Consider the following 26,321-nt stretch of genomic DNA (forward strand, 5'->3'; position numbering starts at 1 on the left):
ACTTTAGACATGGCTGGTCTTAAAAAGAGACTTGTGGCATAATCCTTTTATATTCAGAACTGGGAGTAACTGCCCTTGAACATTTATTATCCCCAAAAAGGGGATGGATTGGGTCATGAATTTTTTTTCTGGATCTCAGAGACCATAATTTATCACGATGTCTCAGTGGATGGAGATATCATCATACCAGCTAAAGCACACTTGGCCTCTGGTGCACAATATCATTGTAGCCACCTCCCAGCAAAAGAAGCCTTTTATCAATAAAGGGCAGAAACGCAGGTCAGAGTGATAGAGTGCCCCTTTGTGTGCATATCCAAGACAGGGTGTTAGCAATAACAGTGCAATAACACTTCTGTGCATCTAAGGCAGTGGAGCTGAACAAAAACAAGTGCTTGGAAATTCAATGTAAGTGGATGCACTACACTGGGTTGGATCAGGCCCAGTTAAGACATGACTTACAGAAAAAAAAATGTAGAGAGGGTGCATTACCTTCCTTGGATGTATTAACAGGTCTGAGCTCTTATTCGAATGGTTATGAAATGACTCAAAGCTACACAAAGGTGGCTTAAATTTGCACAATGCCAGTTCACATTTGGACATTGACTTTGAGTAGCTGTGTTTGGAAACCAAAGCATGTAGAAGGTGTTGCGTTTGAGAATTAATGTGAATGTTCACAACTGAATCCAAAATGAATGTCCCTGATGGTAACATTAATTCTGGTTTTACTCTTAAAAGGCCATCATCCTGTCTTCATAATGCACAATACTTTACCAGATAGCCTTCTGTCTGACTGCCATATCAGTAATTTTCCTCTTTCTTAATACTTTTCACTGCCACTCATGCTCCTGAGACAGAGAATCACCTTTGTGATCATTTAAGAGTCATATGTGGCTGCATTTCAGTGCTAATTAATTGACTTTAAAGTTTGACACAAATGAAACCTGTACATCTTTTCCAGATCTGTTGTTATTTAAATAGCCATGTATGGTGTTGAGAGCACCAGCTTTGTGTGCCTGTACTGCATAAGAACCAGAAGACTATTTGCACCAAATCCAATTGATTTGTCTGCTAAGTCACCTGTATCCTAGCTTACTCCCTGCAATAAGCATTGTGTGCTGAAATAGGGAATGAGGGGTTTCCTGCTCCAGCTGACACTTTTATCCAAAGCATTTTACAATTCTGACTGAACACAGTTTCAGCCACTGAGGGTTAAGGGCCTTGCCTAGGGGACCAAGAGTGGCCATGGTGGGATTTGAAGTAGCAACCTTCTGATTAGTAGTCGAGTACCTTAACCACTGACATACCACTGCACAGCTTTTGCGGGAGCTGCACCATGGAGGTCAAGAATTCCAGCTGCTACAGCTATGAAACGATGGAAAACTGGACTGGTTAATACAGATTTAATGTTGGGATAGTTTTGTCATGAAATGAGACATGAATCATAATGATTTATCATATCATAATGAATAAAACCCATCACCATATAGTGTAATCTTATACGAGCATTCCAGATTTATATTTTTAGCATACATTCCCATAACAATAATTGCGAAGAAAACAATCCCCTTCCCCTTAAAGCCCCCCTTCCTGCCTCCCCATACATTTAACCCATGTTCTTGAGATCCCAGGATTGACTGTTCCATCCTGATTTTTTTAAACATTTCATATATTGATAAATCCAACGTAGTGTTCTTGTCTGTGTAAAGGCACATGATTGTAACCATTAGACTACTGTAACCCATACCAAAAAATATAATGACCACAATATTTACATCACATATCATACCTTTCTATCAGTTGGCAGGGAAACCACAAGGGGATGATTAAAATTTTCAATTAGTTAAGCCTGTATCTTATAGCAAGTGTCCTATATTCCTCAGTAGTCTCTTTGATAGACTAAAAACAATCATTCACATCTTAGCACTCAATAGTGAGTACCTGCGTGTGCCTTTTTTCAGGATATCCTGCCCACTCCGTCCCCACCCCCATGAACCTCTGACCTTAGCCCCATGACCTGAAGGTCAGCCGTGTCCATGGACTATAAGTGAACCCTCAAATCTCAAATCATCAGGAAAAAAAATATTTTCTGCTCTAGCTGGCCCTGTGTTTTGTAATAAAAGATCCCCTAATTTATTATCTGTTGATACCAGCTGTACAGCTACACCAACTTTCTTGTTCTCCTGGAGAGGTGCTTGACATCTGATGGCACTTGAGTGGCCTTAATAATTACAGAATTGGAGATGACAGGAAGAATAATAAAGATACCTTTGTTCCCCTCTCAAAAACAACCTCATAGAAACTGCATCAAGACCCATACAAATGAGTTAGCAGGGACACAAGGAGTGGAGCTTATGGCTTCCTCAATACATAACACATGTCCAGCTACATTCAGAGAAACAATTGTGGGTTTTCAGGGCCACAGTAATTAACTGTACATCTTGATCTCGTGATGTCTTTCACATTGCTGTGTCTGGCTGACACCCCCCATGGTCACGTATTTTCTGTATGGTGTGTGAATGAGGGCAGTGGTAACTCAGTGGTTAAAGCACTTGACTTGTAATCGGAAGGTTGCTGGTTCAGCTTGCCACTGTTGGGCCCTTGAGCAAGGCCCTTAACCCTCAGTTGCTCAAGTTGTACTCAGTCATAATTGTAAGTTGCTTTGGATAAAAGTGTCAGCTAAATGCTGTAAATGAATGTGTCCCCCAGACATGCATAGTTCAGGTTCAAAAAATTAGAATCCTTCCAGGATTATTGTACCAGATGTCAGATGAGTTTTCTAATTATTCAAAGACAGCAAGTAGAATTGCTGGAATCCATTGTGCAATACAAAGTTGTAGCAGGACTTGTACTTCTTGATCAGCTCTGCACACCCCTCTAGTTTTGTTCAAGCTCTATTCAGTTAACAAGAATAATGCCCAAGACCGCCAGTTGCAGGACACATCAGAGACCCTTTAAATCCTGCAAGAAACGTGAAGCCTAAGCACTTTTCCCTCTTGCATCATTGTATCATTATATGAGTACTGCCTCCAAACCTTGACAAGACAACACGGGTCAATTTAGGCTTTTCCTTATCTTTGCATGAACTAAAGTCTAATGATGTGAATCAGCTGGGTTGAAGAAACACTACATTATGCAGTGAAAATGCCTCTAAGTGGGACTAGCCATGTCAGACTAATGGAATTTCCTATCCAAACCTCAGGGTGTCAAGGACACATCAGTTCCATGAGAACTCAGGATGGGATCAAGGAATACCATCACAAAAGAGCCTGACAAAGGGTGATCCTAGCACAGCAGCAAGTCAGCCAGGCCAGAACGGGATTCACACATTCTCAACAAAGGGGCAAGTGAGCAATTTCTGACACATCTTACCTTCAGGACCAGGAGGTGCTGACAGATTTGGGCATTCCATGGATACAATAACAAAAAGGAACAACATCAATCTTTCATGAAGAATGAGAATAAAGGTCCCAGGGACCCAGAGGTCAACTTCCTGTTTGGGTCTGGGCCACAGGTGTTGGAAGCAGCAGTGGCGTGGCCAAAACAAACATACAATAAAGGAATGGATGTCTGGACTGGGAGGAGGCATTGTCTAGTCCACCTCCTGTTGGCAAGAAGCCCTCAATACTGGGGGTAAAACATCAGCTAGTTCTACCACTGTGTCAACATGAAACTAAACTTACCATAGCTCTTAAAGACTACATGATTTAGCAGATGCTTTTGTGACCAAGTATAATTTAAGGAATTAAGGGGCATTACCCAGGGCCCCAACAGTGGTAACTTAGTGATGGCAGGGCTTGAACTGGTAACCTTCTGATTACTAGTGCAGGACCTTAACCACTGAGCTACAATCACAGATACTTCATGCATAAGGCATCTCAATTCTTTAGTCTACCATCTTTCCAAGAGAAGTCAGTACTACAAACCACCTTGCTCTTTGGTTTAAGGCTCTCACTTAGCTTTAAAGTGATGAAATATGCTGGGACTGTATCATATTTATTTTATTGGTGTTATAAGGCTTAATGTGATTGGCCTGTGCTACTCTCAGCCAATAGGTCAGGTAAAACAAGCACCCTGAAAATTTTTGCAGCCAAGTCACCACCCAACAAAGCAAAACAAATTAAAACCACACCTTCCAAGCAATTATTCTCTCAAAATATGCCATTCATGTACCATCATTTTCTGAACTGTGGACCAGGGCCAAATTGCCACTGTAATGAGTCAAGTTCCCCAGCATACCAAAAGGTTTGTCACAAAAGAAAACAAGTGGGAAGAGATTTGACTGGGCTAATAAAGCCTATGCTGTATTGTGAAAGCAGCTCAACTTGAATTGTGTGAACACAAAAGGTCATGCACAATCACAACAAGAGTGACATCAACCCGGTCCAAAACGAAAACCCAGCAGGAGGGTGATGGGGGAGCAACAACCCCTTTCAGGCTATACTTAGGGCAGATCGACGGCACGGTCACTGTCACTGAAGCGACCCACGCAAGAATTTCCAGCTCTGACAAGCTGACCCTGTTTCCTTATTATAATCTTCCTAATGTTCATACTCATCAGTAGTGAGTTAGAACAGCATGGATAAGGTAAAATTGAGTTTACAGATATGATTAACCCCTGAAATGGTCTTCGGTTAACATTGAGATTGTAATACATTATGAATAAGTAATACATTATTCAGTTACTGCAAACAAAATATGTTGAAAGCCCAAACCAGTATGCTACCAGCAGCATTAAAAATTCAGTATAGTCATTAAAAATCTAATGTAGCTGTCAGGTTAACAATGTAGTTCAAACAGGTCTTGAAAATTGTCCCCCACCTCCAACAGGCTGTGCACACCAAATGTCAGCAAGTCAAAATGCCTGCCGAGTAGGATTTGTTTGTGCCTAATCTAGGAAGGAATTTTCTAACCTGACAAATTCATTGTGGTGTGATTATAGAAATAGTGTGGCCAGGGAGAAATTACTATATGGGCCGAAAATCAGTGTGTTCTTGTTCGAGTAAGAAGCAAGACCAGGTGGTTATTATTCTGCAGGCAGTCTTGATACCATCCTCTCTGGAAAGCGCTCGTACAGTTCTAGACGCATGATGTCATTCTGCACGCGCCTCATCAAAACCACTTAGAACACGTTACATAACTAGGATATATAGAGTTCTAAATGCTCACACAACCGCATTGCTAAAGCATCTATCGAGACTCTTCGGGTGGTCGCCAAGACAAGTGATCGCCACTATATCAATGGACACAGTAGCCAAACTGTGTCATCACTGTACTGTATTGCTATGTACAAAAATAGCAGCCAAAGGACAAAACATTCCCCAAATGCAAACCGTAGTTTCCTTCTTTAGAAATATAACTTTCTGCGAGATATTCTGCAAGTTATTTAAAATCTATATTAAATAGTACGAATAATACACATGCAATGCTGTGGTATATGTTCAACTAAATCTGCGATAAATGATAAGAAAAGAAAAAACTTACGTTTCTCATCATCCGCGTGCACTAAAGATGCTGCTCTTGATAAGACATCCAAAGGCGTTTCCATTCTTGGTAAGACCCTAATGAAAAATTACCAGTTCAAAAACGCCGTGCGTCGAAATAAGATGTTTTTTTTAAAAATGTGCGTATTTCTTTATGCTGCATGGTCGAGAAGTAGCACAATACACAGTATGTTTGAGGTCTTGTCAAGCAGCTAGCTCCTGATTTCGCCGCGTCAGACTGAAAATGGTTCTATTAAAATCTGACCTGTGAACCTTTCCCCACATTTAATGCCTAGGCTATAGTCTATTGAAATTAAGACGATCGTAGTGTCGTTTCATTGATGGGTGTTTTCAACTTAATTCGGTGAATGAACTGCCAAGCATCCGAAGCGCTACTCCTCGACGTCCTACTTCCCACACTTCACATTCCAAAGATACCACTGTTGTTTAAACAGAGAAACTGGTTACAAACGCGCTTACTGTAACAAACTACATTATGTTGGACTTAACCTGGCACGATATTCTTTTACATGCTTTTAGTAATCAAAACAATCGATCCTGTATTTACAGTGGGGAAAACTGAAAAGCTGTATCGTCTGATCTCAAGGAAGTGTTCGATGTTAAGAACTGTTTTCAACCAACCACACATACAGGAATGTATTAAGTGTTACAGTAAAAAGATAGTGATTACACTTTTGCTTTTCTCACTAACAATTCAAATGGATATTTTAACAGGTGTTTTTTACTATTCTAGCGAAGCTGCATTACACCAGTGTCGATTTGTAACGTGGCCAATAACTACCTTATGATTGTTTTGTAGATTGTCCCTAATAAGTTCGCGTTCTTCATCTAATAGAATTTACTACGTAACTGAAAGATCATAACTGATTGCTATGTAAATAAACGACAAAGTAGGTCACTGAAACGACTAACTAACTACATACCACTTTGGAGCGCCACTTTGGAATGTCCTAGATTTCGACAGTGCTGTAAATTAAGAGAAGGAAAAGCCACAAGTAGTATTAAGTCCACAGAAACAGCTAACTGTTCCGCGTATTCAAGACTTAGTTCAGGGTATCGCGCACTTGAGACGATCTTAGAACAGGAATGCTTGGAATGATGGAATTCTTCCTAGCAGGTGGTGAGAGTGGAGAATTCTCATTGGCTAAGGTTAACAAAAATGAGATCAGCATATATTATGCTAATACATGGATTACATCATAACTTTGTAAACGGTAGGGTGATGAAACACTGGTTGATAAACAGTGGCTGTCTAAATAACAGTAAAGAAAAAATGAAAATTTCGAACAGTTGCAATTTCTGAAGGGCAAAGGGCCATAATATACTATGATATAGCTCTAAATGTATTACATTACCCAGGCTGAGATCTTGTAGAACATCTGAATGTAAATCAGGGGTTCCAGATATCATACAATATCAATTTCAAATCAATATTAAATATCAATATTAAACAATTACATGAGTAATTTTGCTTTTTCAAAGAGGATGAAAAATCATGTAACATTTCTGTGTGTAAAGTAAATCCCTCTACAGTTTGGTGCAAGTTACCTGTAGGCAAGCACTACACATATAGAAACATGCTTTTAATCTGTCATTTATCAAATCCATTTTACATACAATAAGTATTACTTGGTTCACCTGAATGTACGCTTAATGACATTCAGACATGACTCTGGCATTATATAAAAATGTTAAAATGTTCATGTCTTGTAAAGATAGTTTTCTTGTCAAAAAAACAATGATCAGTCAACCCAACACAGTTCATGAGAAATATGGAGAGAAGAAATCACGTCTTCCTCCACCAGCCTTTCGACATCTTCTGCAGCTTTTTCATACTGTATGACACCGTCTTCATGAGTCCTTTGGAAAATGTAAAAGCAGGACAGCTTTACTTCAGACTTGAAGCATAATTTGGTATGTGTGACTTATCAGTAAATTAAAATCGTGAATATCCAGAGAACATATGGTAAAACAGACACATCTACCTGCTGTGGCAATTCCTTTGACACTTTGTGAAATACTGGAGGTTTTCACTATCGATGAGATGCCTTTAAAAAGAAAGCAACACAAGTAGTTATATATGGTTTTATCAAAGTTATGAACACTGAGTGGCCACTCCTTTGATTCCAAGAACAATGACCTAGCCACAAAATTGCATTATAATAACATTCTTATTGAGCTTTACTTTGCCATTGTCATTTTCAGTTCAGTTGTATTCTCAGTTCAGAAAAGACCGGCAGCCTAGGATCCCACTAATGAAGGACCAAGCCTTTTACCTAAGCCCTGAACCTAAAAATGCAAGTGGCTAGAATTTCCTGTTCCACAATCTAATAGTAACCTAACAATAACACAGCAAAACAGGTAACCTGACAATAACCTACATAGCCAGGGAACTCTGGCCAATACGGAATGGTACCTGCCCAAGACACTTCGGCTCCACCTCACCTTTCACAAACTGGAAAAGCAAAATTGAGGTAAAATGTGCTAGCAAGATAAAATACATCACCTAGACACTGCAAATTTTACCAGAAATCTATTTCATATAAAGCTACAAATAATTTTCAGGGTTCAAATAAACCATTCACTGCATGGACATGTATGGATGCAAAGAAGCATGAAGATCTTTAAACTGCTATCGCAAATAATCATTAAGTTATAAATGATCAGTCAGTAACATTAAGGACCAAAAGCCTAATGCAAATTAATGGCACTACAACAGTTTAACAAGGTCAGTAATTTAAAGACAGATATCAGTGTTTTGAAAACTGTAAGGTAAACGTTCAGACATGCTTTTGACCATTCATGCTCCACTGAGGTTCCTGAAGAGCCTTTGTAAACATATTTAGGAAGGCCAGTTGGGTGAGACAAGGCCAAACATTACTGAGAACATTGTCTGGTGAGTGTGGTTCATTTTAGCAAAAGCTTCTGTATCACAGCAAACGGTAAGCACAGATGCTGGACTTTACTTCAACTGGTGGCCTGTGAGGGTTAAGTAAGGAACCTATTAACCTCTCCACTGGTTCAGATTATTAGATTATATTACTTTAAAACAAACAAATAAATAACTAGAAAATAACTTTTAGAAAACTAAAAGCGCAAAGTGCTTATAAGGAAGGAAATTGGCATGTTGGGCTTCACAAAAATAAAGTTAATAAAAAAAATGCATCTGTCATTACAACAAATCCTTTGAATGGAGCATATTTCTAGGACATTTGTTTTATACCACCAATTTAACAGGTAACTCTGAGATAGTGGTTTGTAGGCGGTTCAGATGATAATTCTGCTGTGTACAGACCTGTTCTTTTGAGTTATGTGACAGGAACCCTTATGCCTCAAATTTACCAACAAGTCATTTTTAATTTAAGGTGTCATAATAGTCTGATCCAGTGGGCCAAAATGTGCTAAGAATCACATAAAACACATGAATAATGACGAATTTGCCCATAACGTGCCTAGCTATTTCAAATTCTGTATGCTGAATTCTACAATGTGCACTCACATTGTCTTCCTCTGGTGATCTTGTGTAGCCCTAATTTAGAGCTCATTTTACCTTGCTGTACTACGGAGGCACAGTCTGGGTCCTGGGCCACTTGCAGCAGTATCTCCTCCACATCTCGATTCTTCCCAGGAGGATCCACCAGGCGGGTGATCTGTTGCTGTAGCGTCCGAGGCAGGGCCATCAGCTGGGTAAACTGGCCCTCCGGACTTTTGTCCACCTGGATGGAAACAGGTGCAAAAGCTGAAATGCTTCCGTACATTTTTACATTACAGTAAGAACACGGCATGAAGTGCCGAACGTCATTCAGCAGAAGCTACAGCTATATTGATGTAAACTTTAAAGGGGTGGGGGATATGCAAACAGCGATTTCTCAGTTGAGCTGTGATTTATGCCCTGTGACTGCCAACAATGATAGTGCTTTTTGCCGAGACTGACTGAATGACTGCTGCACAGGCACCATAAAAAAGTAGTTTAGACAACAGTCTGAATTTAAATGAAAAAAGTACCTGTAAAAGAGCAAATACTACAAATAGTGCGATTGAAGTGTTAATGGTGTCATAGATCACTGTGTCTGAACAGAGTTCAGCCCTGCAGGGTGTCACTCGCTCTTAAATAACCTGCACATCAAATGTGAAATTTTTCACTTAAGTATTTTTCATTGTTGATGATGACATCAATGTGTAATCGTTGCAGTCCTATTTGCTTCTTTTAAGAATAACCCAAACAGGCATGCAATTCATCAACTTAGACATGCCTTCTTAAATTAATACTTATCCTAGCAACTAAACAGTATTTTTGTATGGAATGTATAAGAAAGTCATGAGTGAAGGTGATAATAAATGTAATGCTTAAATCTGCCTTCTTTCTCCTAAGCACAGATGTGTTTTTTGCCCTGAGGCATGAAACAGGTAGACCAGCAAATCAGCCCGTGCATTTAAACATATCTCTTGCTAAGATTTTCTTTCAAAGTAAACGTGAAGCTTTGTTCAATCATCCCTCTTTTTGATATTGGACGTGCAGTGTTTTAAGCTCTCGATCCCACAACACTGGGCAAGTTTAAAAAGTTAAATTAATCTTAATGCCAGGAAATCTGCCTTGGAATACATTTGAGAAGTCAACACCCACTCACATCAAAAAGGAGGACTTCTAAATGGAGTTTTAGAAGGAACTGTAATTTAATGCTGTCTATCACAGGATAGCTTGAAAGTTGACATCATACATTGATTTGCAAGGGAATATGCCAAAAACAAACAAACAAAAAAAAAACAATGCAACACCTCACACCTCCAAGCCCTTACTGCTTAATATCATCTCCTGCTGGACAAAAGCTACCAGAAAACTAATTAAATATAGACTTCATAGCTCACCTCTAGTCTTCCCTGTTGTGGTCTGTAAACCACCTGTGGGCACTCTTGAAGAATATTATTATATAAAATCCGGAAGTGCTGCATATTGTCCTTGACAATGTTGGAAACTTTGGATTTATCCTCACCAATCACCATCCTGAAATCCCCTAGGCACATTACACAATCACAGAAGACATTTATGATTAAACAGGAGTGATGCTAAAAGCTGAGCATGTCATTTTTTGACTCATGGCCCTTGTTAATCAGCACAAATGCATTTGCTGAATAACTTCAAAATCATCTGTTGTACTATATCAAGTTGTAACTGCAGTTATTTGTAATTTGTGCCATTTTTTGTAAAAATGACAGAGAAAGTAACTGAGAATCTTTGGACAGATGTGTATAGGTCTCATTTGTTTCATCAAGTAACAGAAGTTGCAATGCACAAGATACACTGGGCAGGATCACCAGAGTAAGATAGTCCAGCAATCTGGTGGAAAAGCTCCTCCTCAGAGAAGCTCTCTGGAAGCATAAGGAAGCAAGCATTAACCGCACTCTTCAGATTTGACACCAGGGCGGCGTGAAGCTTCCCATTCTCATTCTGCAACAGAATCCGCACCTCAAGAAAGCGAGTAGAGAAAACAGGAGATAGGGAGTTTACTTGATTAGTTATTTATATGTGCAACAGATTAGCAAGTACATCACTTTTCAGGAAATCAATTCCAGGACAAAAATAATAATCCTATCCACAAAAATGGCACATTACATCTAATGAACAAGACAGATACTGCAATAACTGATGCTAGAAAACCTTCAACATGTCTTACATACATTTGATGTTTTATTATTTCAATTTTTCCTCCTCCATTTCTCACAATTAAAACATCATTTTGTCCTATTATTATTTCAAATTATTTGTTCAAGCACTTAACAAATCAGAAGATTATTATTCATGTATCCCATAAAACTACCTACCTGTATTGACATGTTCATCAAAACAAGATATCCTACTTGTTTTATCATTTTCACTTTTCTTGTGAGCTTCCTGTAACTGCAATAGCAGGGTAGATCCTTTCAAGTTTTCTATAAAAGTTTGAGAACTCAAAGTTCTCATTCCAGTATACTCATATTAGGGGGAAAAGGCTACTTTAATGAGATGAAAAGGAATTTGAAGGATTATATGTGTGTATGGTTGCAACTTGCATAATTCCTCTACAAGTCATGCACTGTTCATAAACATTTTTTTAATGAGGTATCATTAAAGGTTATTAGGAAAAATGTGTGGTCTATATTCCACCTTTTTCAATTATGTTAATAAAATAATGAAAAGTAAGAATAATGAAAGTAAACATAGTAAAACAGTTCTCCTTATTCTACTAAAGTGAGATCAGACATTAAAGTGTCTTTGGTTTTAACCAAAATCGAAGAGTCATATACAGATCTATGACTAAGCTATATAGCATCATCATCTCTGTAGATGAGAACTTCCTGAAATGTAGCCCACATTCAGCAACAGATAGCTGCAAAGATTACATGTTATTGATGATTCATGATACTTACTGGTTTGTGCAATCTTCCAGCTACATACATAGTTTTCCAGTGAAGCAAGTCATCTATCAAGGAATCTGTGCTGATTACACCATACTTGATCATCTGCAATGACAATTAATGCTAAACCCTGTTGAAATCTGATTTTACAACAAACATATCACCTAGGCCAATTTCTCAACAGCTAAAGCAGGCAAAACAAAAAAAAAACTAGGTAACTTCCTCTCGCTTCAAAGTCTCATCACATCAGCCCTCACTTTAAAACATGTCTATTAATCTGCTGGTGATGACAAGTGTAAGTGCAAGTGCAGTGTGCCATATGTCAGAGAAATACAAATGAGTGCAAAGAAATGAGTACAAAGAAACACATCATGGTGTTTGATTGATGTTCCCATCAAAGTATGGCATTTGAAGTTTTTCAAAATTTACAAACCCTTCCATCAGTAGGCACCAAAGTGTTGAAGTACACTGCAGCTCCATAGTCATTCTGAATGCTGCTAATCTGCTTTGGACCAAGAAATTTTAAGAGAGAGTAGTGTTTCCTGTTTTCTCTCAAGTTCTTTTTGTGCCAAGTGATGGGGTCGTCCACAGCAAATACAAAGTCCATCATGTTTCTCTATTTAAAAAAAATTAAAATTAAAAAACATGGCAGGTTGGCAACATAATTAAGCAACAAGAACCTAAGGCAACATGACCACAAACTAACTAGCTAGCCGACATGACAGTAGCTAAATAACTACTAAAGAGAGGAATACTTTGGAAATGTAGCTGCCTTACCCCCATCTGGCCTTGAGTGGTCCCAGCCTGTTTAAATACTCCAGATCCATATGCAAAAGCTAGGCTAATGTCTTGAGGAAACTGTGACAGAATTCTCCGATAGAAAACACTTGTATTTTGTAAGGCTGGAAGCGTCATTTTAAGAAGCGATATATCTGCCCAGCTAGCTATATATCTAAATCAATTTATCTAGCTACGTAGATACTAAATAATTACATTTCACTCATGGCTGAAACTATATTAGTTAGATACGTACGATAGCTAGCGTTATCTAACTATCTTACAATCCGTTCACCTATGGTTCCTATACGACAGTATGTTAGCCGACTAGCTCTAAATGATTGTTTTTCAAAAGCAAAGTATGATAGTAATAAATTAGGGATTTGTATGGTTTATATGCTTATCTTTCATAAGGATTTGGAGACACTAGCTAAGGCTAGCCAACTACATTGAGCTAGCCATTGGGCTAACGCTGTTGCTAAACAAGGTAAAGAGCACGTTCACGGAATCACGCGACGCCATCTCGCGCTCTGGAGGACGTTACGTATATTCGACCCAAATAAACATCAAGGATATTTCAACCACGTAAAGGCATTATTGTAAGAAATATAGGAAGGATAAAAAGAGGGACTTTTTTCTTTGTATGATATAGAGGGCTTTTACGATAGTTTCAGCAGCATCTCACAGGAGAGACCTGCCAAGCCATTATTTACGTTGGGCTTACGTTAGTTTTTCCATTTTGTGTCCCCTATATGAGCTTTCTCATACTGGTAATAGTAACACTCCTCTAACAAAAAAAAACAAAACAAAAACAACACAGGGTATTTAATCTGAATGAACTATTTGTGAACCTTTAATATCTTAATTTTAGAAGCAATGAGATATAAATGGACATGTGAACTAATTAAATAGATACGGTCTGCATACTCAAATAAACAATTACGTTTTGACCCGTTGATTTATGTTGTATCCCAGTTCCCCCATTCTTAGGCCAACTCGTTATTTTTGAATGAACAATTCAATATAGCGATAAAGGCAACCATTGGCGTTCAAATGTGCAGTATTTTTTTTTTACCACTTGAGGGCATAAAAGGGTTTTTCATGAGCAATTGTGGCAGCAGTCCAAAATGTAATGAAATCAGTTCGCTAATTGTATGAGAAAATTTGTTTTAGTTATGAATGCAGTTGAGTATAAGTAATTAGATTAATTGTTACATAAATAATTTCAGATTTTTAAAAATGATTTCGATTCCAATCTATATGGCAGGACAAATTATTAAAATAAAAATACTATTCTTATTGAATGTGAGAACCACAAGCAGTATAAATTGAGTGAATAAAAGTTGAATTAGTCATATCAAAGGATAATGTTCCACACGAATTGCAAATTACAAATTCATATTGGAAAACAAAATATTAATATGTCTATGTATTGAACTTCCCCTTACCACATTAAGCCCACCGACATCTTTGTGTTCACAGCTGTAATTTAGTAATAGATCTTTCTGATGTAAATGTATGTATTTACAAGAAACATTTGAACGTTTCATTTGAAATGTTTATGTACTATTAAACTAAATTAGACACTTGTTAGAAGAACTTACATTTACACTTGACGTGTCTTGTTTAGTAATTGCTCTAGAATTGTGTTCTACTCTATAGCATTGTACTTTAATTCTCACTCTAGGTTTCAGCACTGACTCTTGGCTTAGGTAGTGTCTCAGTTAAGGATATTTTTGGACTCAATTATTTGTGTTAGCAAAGGACACTTTAGTTGTTGTTAACAAACGACTAAAGCACTTTTGTAAGTCACTGTGTATAAGAGCACCTGCTAAAAGTCAAGTCATTGATATAACTTTACTGTAAAAGATATGTCTGTCTTAGAAATAGTAGTACCAGCAGCAGTACCTGCTGAAGCCTACTGATTAATTTCAGAAAAATTACACAAATTTACAATTGTTACCTTGATACATTTGCTCTACCTAGAAATCACTATTACACTATTTTTAATCCTCTCAAATTTCACAAATATGTAGCTAAATATTTTTGCATAGTCTTCACTGTGGTACCTGTATTCATAACTGTATTTGTTTACTGCATGAACATTCAGTGGAGAGGGATGATATTGTGGTATAGCATTATGATCAAAACTATGTTATTGAACATAGTAGTGAAGTACAATAGCTGGCAAAATGGGGTTTTCTGTTGGCAAGCAGATGGTATCTGAATGGCAGATAAAGTGATGGATGGATGTTTCCTCAAGCTAATGCCTGAGAGCATTGCAATGCAATGTGCTGACACTGTTAGTCCCAAACCTATCCTTTTTTTTTTGTTTTTAATGTTTCTGTAAATAAAGGAACAAATGGAACAACAAGAGTTTTCCAAAGTTGTGATGAGTTCCAAAGCAATTACTTAAAACCCATGTCCCCATAAGAGAGATGCAGTAATGCAAAGTGATAAGATGTCCTAAAAACTCAGAAAAACACAGTGCACTCTTGTGGAGAGGCAATACCCATGCAGAGGACTGATGAGGTAGCGACGTCTAAGACATGAGACATTTCCAGTAAGTAAAATCATCTTTTAAAAAAGGTTTTATTAGAAGCTAGTAAGGACCACAGAGGAAAGTGCAACTAGGCGCCTGCATGGAAATGTGTGCCTGTGATAATATAAGCCAAACCAGCTGAAGCCTTTTGAGTCCTTTTATAAAACAGTGAGTCAAGCATTGCAGTAGTCTAGTCAGAAAATGAATCAAACTTTCTGTGATAGATTGAGAGAGAGAAGAATGGAGTCTGGGGGTTACAAACACAGAAACAGGCATGCACGTGGGTCTTCATATGCACTGCCTTGGAGAGAGAGCTGCCAGGAGCTAAAGGCTCTTGACTTTTGATGAAAGGGGACAGAAAAGGGCCATCAGTGGAAATATCATAATGATATAATTTAGAGAGTTTATTTCCATGAGTGCTGAGCATGAGAGAGTTGTAGGTCATACAATTTTTATAGTGGAAAGGCAGAGGCAGAATGAATGGGAAGGTGACTGTTGGCAAGATGGAGATGTAAATCTGGGTGTCCTAAGCAAAGATGTGGAAATGGATAATATAGTGTCTCCTTATATTACCCAGTGGAAAAGATAAATGGTGTGAAGAAAATGGCCCAGTACCAGCCCCTGAAGAACACCATGAGTAGCAAAAGCAAGGTTGTGGTGAAGGGACAGCATTGGATTTAAGGATATGAACTGTTTTTTTATCAGTTGATGGATGCTCCTATAATAGTGACTAATATTTTTGGTTTGAGCCATGTCCACTGCTGCACCTGCTGCTGTACCGCCACACTCTTGCCTGAGCACCTCTCCTCAATCATAACTCCCACCAAATATCACCAAAAATATCCCAGAATTTTACAGATGCCTTTGTGAAGTCTCACTCTCCTTACTTCTCCATGTCTTATTCTCCTGTATCTTGGTCTTCACTGCAGTCTTATTTCAGTCTATAGTGTTAGACTGTGTTAGACTATCTTTTATAATCTTTATTTACTTGTGTTTGTTTTTGCTAGTATATCTTGTAAGTCCTTATTAAATTGCATGAGTTAATGTCATTACAGTTGTTTTAATGTACTTAGTACTTAGTTCTTTAGTGTTGTCAAGTGAGTCATTTTATATTATACTTTTTGTTAAAATTATTGTTATTGGCCTGTTATCTTGTCTCACCATCTCAAGGTGCTGCATGGCCCTGTACAATAGGCCAATGATAATTATTTTAATATCCAAATTGGCACAAGAAAGATAGGTAACAGAAGATGGTAATAATGCCAGTATGCCTAACATCAAACTGTCTTGTAGCTGTATTTCATATTTTTATTTCACCTGATAAATTATTGTTTTCTAACCATTGAGAGCTTAGTATTCTGAATGTGAGAGTGTTTGGGAGGTGCAGTAAAGTAGAAGTTCTCTATAATAGTCACTGCTTCAAGCAGACTCTGAACCTCAACTGTCTTTATCACCACCACAATGCGAGAAAGAATCACTCACACTTAGTTGCTGTTGCCATGGTGATACGGCAACTGCTTATTCCTGCTTTATTCTGCGTTTAAAGTATCCTTTGTGACTTGGGATTTTAACTGCAGTCACACCTCACACTGCTTGCTGTCCAAAAAAGGCATTGTTTTACAGCCACAATGGACTGTTCCATTATGTAACAACAGTTTTTATGTAAGCAGTGTGGGGGAATATACATTTCACCTGGTTAGTGAAGTTAATGTGATTTTGTGCTAAGCCTCCACCCTTTCAGTCAGATACTATATGCTGGGGAGTTGCATGCTGCAGTGACAAAGTTTAATGGCATAGAATCCATAGCCTCTGTGAAAGCACACATTCAGCTGTTAACCAGAACACTAGAGACCGTTCTTTGGAAACCGACTATGCTCCAGTCCACTTCCAAGGCTGGCCGTTGTCTGTAGTTCTTGCCTGTTTGGTTGCAATCTGTCAGGGTAATGGAATCATGTTTTTATGTGGGTTTTGACCTGTCCTAAGACATGTGAACTGAAGGACTTGATTCACAAAAAGTGCCTCATCACTTTGTTTGCCATAACTCTGCCAGGATCCAGCGCTCATGGTGTTGATAATGAGATTGATGTTGCCATGGTGGCTGTGATGGTGGCGGCACAGAGGGAGCAAGAGGTGAGACTGGAATAAAGTCCTCTTTATTTTCCATCAAAAACTGTTAGCTGCAATGCAGTGACAAAGGTAAACTAATGCATTTGGCTTGGATCAGCACTGTGGAGCTCTGGCAAAGCGCATGGCTCTTTGGTCTGCTGATGTGTAGCAATGACTTCAGGAACCTGTGGGCTTAAATAGTGAGAGAGAAAAATAAGGAACAGGTGATTTTGGTTGATACGTGGGTGATAGGGACCATGGCAGGTGTGTGATGCAGTTCTGAGCAGGAGTGGGCGTATCCCTCCTGCTGGATGACTGCCCTACCTTGACAGTGGCATCCATGGCATATGGTTATTGAAGCCTTTTGAAAATGTATTTACTTTTCACTGTCACAAGTCTAGCCTCTGTCTTTTAATTCTGCCTTTCCTTGGTTTTTAACTGAAATAGTAGTTGAATTGATAAGGCTTTGTGTTGTTCATTCCAGATAGATAACGATTCAATTTCTAAATGGGCAGATCGTGTCATTCTTTAAGAGAGCTATCCCATCAGGACAGAAATGGTTTAGAGTCAGATTTCATTATAACACAGGGCTTCATCCCACTGATTAGAAGAATTAACTATTAGTTACCCTGAAAAATTAGGGTTCACTTTGTCTCTTTCTTTCCTTTACCTCTATGGCCACAAAGTGACTGACTGGTATTCAATGCCTGCTTTTGCTAATCACAGAGATACAGCAGGTTCAGGAAACTCTTGCACATGAAGATCCTTTTCAGTCCAGCATGTAGTTTTCTGTCCTTAGTGCTGTATGGCAGTCAGGGTAGAGCAGGGTAGAAAGAAAAGCATGTGCCTCATTTCAGTCATCACCCATTCACACTCTTGTATCAGACATCTCTTCACAAGCACTGTCTGAGTGCTTCAGTAAGAAAGCTTCACTTTAATTCTTGTCTTAGATTTCTAATGTAATGTAATAATATCACAATGCAAAGAAACAATCAGTATCAGTAGGGTGTTTGGTACATGAACCTCTAATGTATCACAAATGCTGTTCATGCAAATGCCTGTATGACATTATCTGAGTTCAAAATAATTATGGTGATGGTATTTGAAACCAACTGCATTGGCCTCAGGCCAGCTTTAATTAGCTAACAGAAATTAATGACATAGCTGTAACTCCTTTGATGTACATTATGATATTACTCCAAGACTAATGCCAGTCTTATTGGAAGAGAATTAAGGAAGCATGACTGGTGACAAGTAAAGCCTGTGCAATGATAAACTAAAATGAATCACATGCATATTGTAACGGCCCGAGTGCCGCAGGGCGAGGAGCAGGACGCACAGACTCCGTCGACATAGACAGACATTTATTGAAAAAGATGGAAGACAAAGGCACTCACATATAACGTAAACTATAAACACGAATACGTTTAACATTAACGCCGTGAACTCGAATAAGCACATAGACTGCGAGAACATGAACAAAGGCAACACGAGAGAGAGAGAGAGAGAGAGAGAGAGAGAGAGAGAGAGAGAGAGAGAGAGAGAGAGAGAGAGAGAGAGGTTTAAATACCCAAAGACAAAACACTAACCAGGTGCAGGTGTGTGCAGGCGTGGTTACAAATAAACAAACAAACAAACAAGACCCTCCCACTGCATGCGGCAGGCAAACCACGTGACTCGTGGGAGGAGCGCGTTCCGTGATACATATTACCATATAAGTAGTGATTACATATTATACATAGTGATTACATATAATATGATAAACAAAAGACCTATTCATACAAAAGAGGGCTTTAGAGTCTGTAGGTTTTTGGACCAACCCTACAGAGAGGCACCTGGTTTCTACAATTAAATCCTTTCTTGGCTAAAAACATATGTCTATTAGTGAAAACGGTAAATTTAGTTTGAGCTCAGATCATTTCATACAGGCATTTGCAAACACAGCATTTGTGATGCGTGTGAGGTTCATGTACCTAACACCCTATTGCTACTGATTGTTTCTCTTAAATCAGTCAGTGTGTTTACATGCACTGTAATACTCCAGTCTTACACCAACTAGGGCTAATATTCTGACTATGTGAAAAGTGTTATGTGAAAAGTCACAAAACAGCTTTACTGGATTCCTGCCATTTTTTGAAATGTGTGTGTATGGATACATAACCAGGATATGACACACACTCTTGGACACCACAAGAAGAGCTTATGTGCCATGATCATTTCCGTTCCAGCCTGTCCGTCTTCCCCTTTGAAGAGTCTTGCTCTGGTTTAGCCATGTTTGAGTACAAGCCACATTTATGCATTGTATATACTATCTTTTCTTGTCTGATTTTGGTTCTTAACTTGTTCTTGGGTTTGCCTTTTATCTTTGCCCCCTGGATGTGTTTGCAAGACATTAAGGACCAAGGCTTCTTCAACCCAACATTGAGACAAAGAGGCAAATGTGTGAAGGTGTAATGGAGAACACAAAGCAGTCACTAGACATTATTTTTACTGCAGCTAAAATAACTGCTGCTAAATTTTGGATTTGACATCAGGTCTTTTAGTCATGGAGAAAAGAACATCTATAGCATCCATCCTGCGGAAACTTTAGTACTGAGATACTGCAGTGGATGTAAATACTTTCCATACACAACTGCCACGACCTGATGGCCATCAGTAATCAGACTATTGTATTGTTGTTTATGTAAACATATTCACTGTAATGTGTTGCCTCTTAGACTGTCTATGCATAGTGTGGTATACTGTTGTGCTATTTTTGCACTGCCATTAAAAATGTAGGCCAGGATGAGCTTAACTTGTAAGCGCAGCTGTAGCTGTGACTCATGATGAGCTTTCCACGTTCCTGTGTTAACTCCCCCAGCGCCACTGCTGAGATGCTGCGGTCATGTCGTGATTTTGTGTCCCCACATCACATTTTTAAGTCAGCAAATAAACAAGTTTATCCCAGACAGTCAGAAAAACATTCCTTTGATATGGGGGTGCCATTCTCCAGTGGCACCATATAATGGAGTTTTCACCCACATGCTTTGCTGTCTCTGTGTACCATTGACAGTGGAGTACTAAAGGAGGGTTTACAACACATGCTTCATACATGAAAAATAAACATACTTCCTAAATGGTGGCAATTGGATTTTGCACCATCATGACAAAACATCATCCTATGCATGACTTTGGACTTGAATGGGGAATGTATGTCCCAAAACTACATCTTTTATGAAAAGTGTTAATTGTAGGATGAGTCTTTTCTGCCAAAAGCCTCAATTACCAAGAATGGGTTCAAAGTGTGATCTAGTGGAGGTATGGTCATGGGTGCCAAGGTTGTGAGTTTAAGCCTCACCAAACCCACAGAGCAGCTGAGGTTTTTTGAAGGTGGTAATCTCAAAGGTATACAACAAATGGACAATGACAGAACCCACTACAAGAGTTCATTTGCCGTATGGGAGGTGTCTTGTGGAGATAAGCATGGGAAAGTGGAGCCACACAGCTCTCAAAGGTGGTTGGTAGATTGCCTTTCCCATGGGGCACTGGGCTTTTACACCCTGCCTGGGCAAGTGCACAGTGCTTTACCAGCAAGGCTCTTGCAATACAGTTGTGGAATACAACAACCAGTTTTGGCACTAATCATGAATTTCAGTTTTGCTTGCATAGAGTATAACAGCAGATGACAAGACTAGGTTCATAGTCTCCATGTACGCCGAAGGGGATGGAGCTTTCAAAATGACACATTTTCTATTGTAGTGCAAGAATCGTCCAGGATTTTAGATCATTTTTAGATTTCCATTTGCCTTATCACTAAGTAGAATTTTAATGAGTGTTAACATTAGACCCAACTTCTCTGAAAAAAAAGATAATACAACAGTATGCCATTTCAGTCAAAAACCAAGCAATCACAAAAGTCCATTCTTGTCTTTTCACTGATCAACTCTAATGTAATGTGCTATGCTGAAATTAAAATGGTCTCTCTTTATCATTTATTTATGACCCATATCTGGCATTAAGACAAGAAAAGAATAACATTATTCCCATAAATCTGTTCATGTTTCTTGATTCTAAAAGGTTTGAATAATGTAGGAAAGAGAGCTAGTTGCTTTGTTGAACTTCTTTCTGTGTTTGCCTCTTAGTAAGAGAACTGTGGTCCACCACTGACATTGGAGGTGTAAATTCTTGTCACAGTCAGTGGCCAAAAAGGCACCAGAAGCTAAATCACAGCCTAAACCTGTATCAAAATCATTTGGTATTAGCACATTTGTTTATTCTTTTTCTACATTTATTTTAATATCCGATCTCTAAATAGACAAAAAGCCCTGTCTGGGGAAGGAAATTAACATGTGTTGCATAGATAGGACACCTTAATTTCATGTTGTGGTACAATCATACTGTGGCATTTAGTAGTATTGCAGTTTTAGAGAAATTTATAGACCATTATATCTGAAAAACTCCAAGTTCTTTAATTTTAGCATTCAATGAAAGTTTTATCTTTTCCAGGCTTAATTGTTTCAAGGAAAAAATTATCTTGCCTGAGGTAACTAAACTGACATCTAATGTGAACTTAAATGATTACAGTTACGGTGTTAACACACCTGCTGGTCTCTTGTCCTCTTAAAAATCATAATTAGAGACAAACACTAGGAGGGGGGGATGGGCTCCCTTATTTCCTCCAGAACTACTCAACCTGTTTTTATTTTCATTAATTGTGTGACTTGTGCTGAGCGCAGAGGAGACAACATTGGTCATGTGGCAGGGAGACGGCAGGGGGATGAATCAGAGGCAAGGAGGAGCCAGATAGGAGCACCCGGTGGAGAGTCGGAATGACGCATGCCTTCACCATCTGTGGGATCCATTATTCCTGCAGTCAGCTGCTCATGACTCAGTGTAGCCAGACCTGGGTGTGGAGGTCACCCTGAGAATAAAAAGAGGTGGGGAAGAGCAGATGCACTAAAGGGAATGCCGTTGTAAAGGAGGGTAGCCCCCCCACCCCCACCCCCCACCCCTTATATGAATACTGGAAACCCCTGTTGCCGACTGCAGTACGACACTGCCACGTATGTCGTGATGTAGGAGAGTGAGAAGGAGGGGGAGGGGGAGAGTGAGCATTTTGTGTGTTTGTATGTGTGTGTGCGTGAGTGAGTGAAAGAGAGAGGGAGAGAGAGGGGAGGAGAAAGAGAGAGAGAGGGAGGGCGTGAGAGAGGGAGGGAGAGAGAGAGTGTAGACAGAGAGCATGAGCATCTCTGCGCGGCTGTTAGGTTGTGGGAGCGAGAGAGTGAGGAGGAGATCCAGCACGCGGAAACGAAGCTCCATCACAAGCACTCTCAAAGGCCATCGTTGTTTCCAAGACCACAAACAGCTCCTGCAGGGCATAACCTCCACCCACCATAGCCATGAACTTCCTCCGCCGTCGCCTTTCAGACAGCAGCTTCATCGCCAACCTGCCCAACGGCTACATGACGGACCTCCAGAGGCCTGACCCGCCTCCACCCCCTCCACCGAGCGCTGCCGCCCCACAGACCTCCACCTCAGCCCCGGCTGCTCCTGCCACCGGCACCCCCCTAGCCCCTGCTGCTCCTCCAGCCTCAGAGCGCCGGCCCCAGCCAGCTCCATCCACTGGCTCTGGCTTCTTCAGCTCCATCACCAACGTGGTCAAGCAGACGGCCGCCTCGGCGGGACTGGTGGAACAGAGCCCCGCACTGGCACCCAAGAAGTTCAAGGTGCTCCTGGTGATCGACGAGCCACTGCATGAATGGTTAGTGGGCTGAGATGTTGGCATCACATTCCTTTTGGCTTTTCTCATGAGAGTAGCTTTGGCTTTTGTGTTTGGCTTTGCTATGCTAATATGGTTCTGGTTGAGATCAGGGCATTAAAATTTACCTTGATCTCTGCCATATTTTGAATGAATAAATAGGCATGTCGAAACAACACTTTTGCATGCAAACCCAAACATGGCTTGATACCTTGGACAGCGACTTCCATTTTCATGAATAGTCCTAAACTACATTATACACTCTGAATAAAGTAGGCTTTCTTGACAGTTGTGATTGTGGCAATACTCTTGAATACATGCAGGTACTTTCTTGTGCTTGATGTTCTTTGCCTGCAAATGACCTTTAAGAGAGCTACAGTAGATGCAAATGCTTCACAGCATGGGATCCTGCTAAACCCAAATGAGATTTTGTCATTTTCATATAGTCGCTTCACCCTTCAATGTGATAGCGTCTCTTGCATCATTGCAATGGTGTGAAAGGTGAAACTGGCCTAAATAGTCCTGAAAAGGCTTGAGGAGAGATTTAAACCTGCATTTGGCATTTCACAAGTTTACCTCAAACAAGTTAAATCAAATCCTGTGTCAGATGGCTGTGATTGGTCTTGGGAGCCTGGATTAGTGATTAGGTGCCTTTGAGCTCAGCCACTGATTACCATGCGGATAATTGATCTAGAATTCTGTGCCAATATTGCCTTGTGACAACAGAACCTCTTTGATCATCTAATGAATGTGCAGTCCAAAGCATTACATTATAATAATGAGAATGCCTCATTCATGCAAAAGCATTAGCCAATAAAGATAATTAGTTGTGAGCTTTGCATGACAATAAAATAAGGGTTAAGGCTGGCATGGAGACATTCCACCTGACTGTGCACATCTATAAATATTTTAGTGCCATTCTGCTAAGGGAGGCCAGTCAGCTTTGTGTCTAAGGACAGAGTAGCAACTGTGTTTTACTTTAACTCCATTGATTTTTCCCTCATGGGGAGCCTACTGCAGCTTTTCACAAGATTGATCGAGGTAGCTGGTAGCGTTTTCTTAAACGAATCTCCATTGTAATCATTTTAAAAGATCCATATTTATGGCCTACAATTTTCCAGAGCTATCTTTCCTAAAATAAATAAATAAAATAAAAATAACGTGGTTTTCTCAGTTACTCTCGACTGTCCGTCCGATGACTTGCGGAAGGTATTCGTTTTGGCAAAGAAATTGGCTGTCTTCGGTCCGTTGAAGATCTCCTCAATAGGTGTGGCTTGTGGCATATAACCTCAGGTGCGAGCGCCTGTAGGCTAACATCTGCTAGCGCCTCAGTGGCAAGGTGCCGATTCATGAGCGTAGGGCTGTCGGAAAGTGTCAGGAATCAAGAGCGCCCCTTCCCCGGAGATGATAGCCACACGGACATTCATCACTCCTCCTCTTCACTCAGATGGCAAGCCTGGATCTCCACGCAGCCTGTTCGACACAGAAATGCACGCATCTAATATTATCGTCTCGAGAGGCGATTGCGTTCATATTCTCATTCTCGGAGCAGCAGTAAAAATGCCCGCGCTGTCGGATGAGGGCTTGATAGAGTTCGACATTTCGGAAGATGTCCTTCCCTGAATCATTTTGCACGCAGACAGCGCGAACAGGAGCCTTATGTAACGTTCCATCTGTAATCTGCCTGGACAAAAGTGCCCATAGGTTTGTGCGCTGCATAACTGCAAGTTTCTTTAAGATGGTAATATGTTTTTTTAAAGTGGTAGTCCTCCTTCCTTGCGCACCATTCTTCTCATAAATAAGATTTCTTGCATCCTTGGAACTCAGTCACTTACATAACCAACAGTTCACATACGTGCAGGAAAATCAGGAAAACGGGTTGTTTAACTAAAAGTCTTATGTTACTATCAAGGAATGCAAAGGGATCTTTATTCATTTTTAGCCCCTGTCCTTGAGAACCAGAGGGAGAGTACTAAGGCCCAATCATGTGATCAACTGATGAAAAGGGATGTGGTGAATCATTCCGCTCAGCCTGGGGGCTGCATCTGTGCCGAGCGTGCACTGCGTGGGTGGCACACGTGCCGGGGGTGGGGGGGGGGGGGGTGCTTAAAGCTTGTTCACGTGCACATGTACACCTGCTTGTGATGAGGTGCTTGGGCATGTTTGTATGCTCTCACTTCTTGATGTATTCATCAAATGAGTGTGTGTTGGGGGGCGGGGCATGCACAAGTGTGCTTGTACATTTGCACATTTACACTTGGTATGATTTATCTGCTTTGATTTATTTTTATTTCCATCCCTTGCAGTTTATAAAGGGAGCATGTGGATTTCTCTGCACTTCGAATTCAAATATGTGTATTTCAGTGATACCCAACCTGTGGCTTTTTCTAATAATGTTCAAAAGTCTCATCTTTTGGCCTATTTTGTTGACAGTCAACAAATAACTTCAATTAAACATACAGCCATAAAGAGCAACTGTGTTTCTTCTCTCCAGATGAGGACTCCTTGCCTTGGCAGTTCAACTGCTGCTAATTAGTTTTCATATGTCTGGAGTGGCTATGGAAAGCATAACAAGATGCGTATTGATTATTAGGAACCACATATTGCTTATCATTTACATTTATTGACCAACTATGGCATTTGTAAAAGGGTATTTGCATCACTCAGTTAATAGAACTGTAGTACAAAATTGGGCATTTTTATCACAATTTAGTTATTCAGCCTCTTATTTAAACAAAACACAGAAATTCTGAAGTTTGAGCTCTTAATTAAGCCTCAACTAGTGGCAAAATAATGCCCTGACTAATAGCAGAACTTCAAAGCAGTATTGATCAGTATGTGTGTTAATAATAGCATCTTATTTTGCTTTAATTGTGCAAGCCATTATTAGCTTTGTGATCCTGAATGATATCCCACTCATCTGCTAAATTTACTGACTGAAACCAAACATTCGATGCTACAGTGACGGACCCTGCTGTAGTTTGCTCTTGAGAAATGCCATTAAAATCTTTTGGGCCTAAATGTATTATTTATGAGTTGTGGTCAAAGGTATGTATTTATAAGTTATGGTCATGGGTTACACAGTTTTAAATCATTAAATCATTTAATGAATAAATTATTAAATCATTTAAATCATCAAAACTAACAAAAGGAAGTAACACAAGATGTATTTTGTTTCTTATGAGGAAAATAAAATTTGCATGTTATGAGGAGTTGTTATTGATTATAAAACATTTTCAGTTCATTCAAAAAGGATTCAGAATAG

The 26,321-nt window shown here is 39.6% G+C and overlaps 3 protein-coding genes across 5 annotated transcripts in view; 1 reads left to right on the forward strand and 2 right to left on the reverse strand.

Moving 5' to 3' along the window:
- The window catches only part of vgll4b (vestigial-like family member 4b), a 29,188-nt gene extending 22,601 nt beyond the window's left edge, over positions 1–6,587 (reverse strand). The window contains exons 1-2 of the mRNA XM_027029331.2: positions 6,425–6,587; positions 5,482–5,558 (exon numbers count right to left, since the gene is read on the reverse strand). Coding sequence (XP_026885132.1) covers positions 5,482–5,545 — 64 coding nt within the window. The 5' untranslated portion in view covers positions 5,546–5,558; positions 6,425–6,587. The remainder of the gene's footprint in view (positions 1–5,481; positions 5,559–6,424) is intronic.
- A 482-nt stretch (positions 6,588–7,069) lies between these two features.
- On the reverse strand, positions 7,070–13,154 carry tamm41 (TAM41 mitochondrial translocator assembly and maintenance homolog). Of its 3 annotated transcripts, XM_027029338.2 has the most exons (8): positions 12,672–13,154; positions 12,328–12,510; positions 11,907–11,999; positions 10,815–10,965; positions 10,368–10,513; positions 9,052–9,217; positions 7,487–7,549; positions 7,070–7,361 (listed from the first exon to the last, which is right to left on the reverse strand). In XM_027029338.2, the coding sequence occupies exons 1-8, from the start codon at positions 12,807–12,809 to the stop codon at positions 7,288–7,290; spliced, it is 1,014 nt and encodes a 337-aa protein (XP_026885139.2). In that variant the 5' UTR covers positions 12,810–13,154; the 3' UTR covers positions 7,070–7,287. The 3 variants fall into 3 exon arrangements, with proteins under 3 accessions (XP_026885139.2, XP_026885141.1, XP_026885140.1); XM_027029340.2 differs by lacking the exon at positions 12,672–13,154 and adding an exon at positions 11,322–11,429 and having other exon boundaries at positions 11,907–12,412; XM_027029339.2 differs by lacking the exon at positions 12,672–13,154 and having other exon boundaries at positions 11,322–12,412.
- A 9,343-nt stretch (positions 13,155–22,497) lies between these two features.
- syn2b (synapsin IIb) overlaps positions 22,498–26,321 on the forward strand; it is a 57,835-nt gene continuing 54,011 nt past the window's right edge. Inside the window, exon 1 of the mRNA XM_027029333.2 lies at positions 22,498–23,059. Within this exon, the coding sequence (XP_026885134.2) occupies positions 22,698–23,059 (362 nt within the window). The 5' untranslated portion in view covers positions 22,498–22,697. The remainder of the gene's footprint in view (positions 23,060–26,321) is intronic.

The sequence above is a fragment of the Electrophorus electricus genome, chromosome 20 (genome assembly GCF_013358815.1).
Source record: "Electrophorus electricus isolate fEleEle1 chromosome 20, fEleEle1.pri, whole genome shotgun sequence".
In the NCBI taxonomy this organism is placed as follows: Eukaryota; Metazoa; Chordata; class Actinopteri; order Gymnotiformes; family Gymnotidae; genus Electrophorus; species Electrophorus electricus.

Excerpts from the sequence above, each read along its gene's own strand:
- tamm41 (XM_027029338.2), bottom strand. The coding sequence starts at position 12,809 with ATGACGCTTCCAGCCTTACAAAATACAAGTGTTTTCTATCGGAGAATT. Across the intron at positions 10,966-11,906 it reads CTGGAAGATTGCACAAACCA|GTGCGGATTCTGTTGCAGAA; the intron begins GTAAGTATCATG and ends CGCTTTCTTGAG. Across the intron at positions 7,362-7,486 it reads CAAAGGAATTGCCACAGCAG|GACTCATGAAGACGGTGTCA; the intron begins GTAGATGTGTCT and ends CATTTTCCAAAG.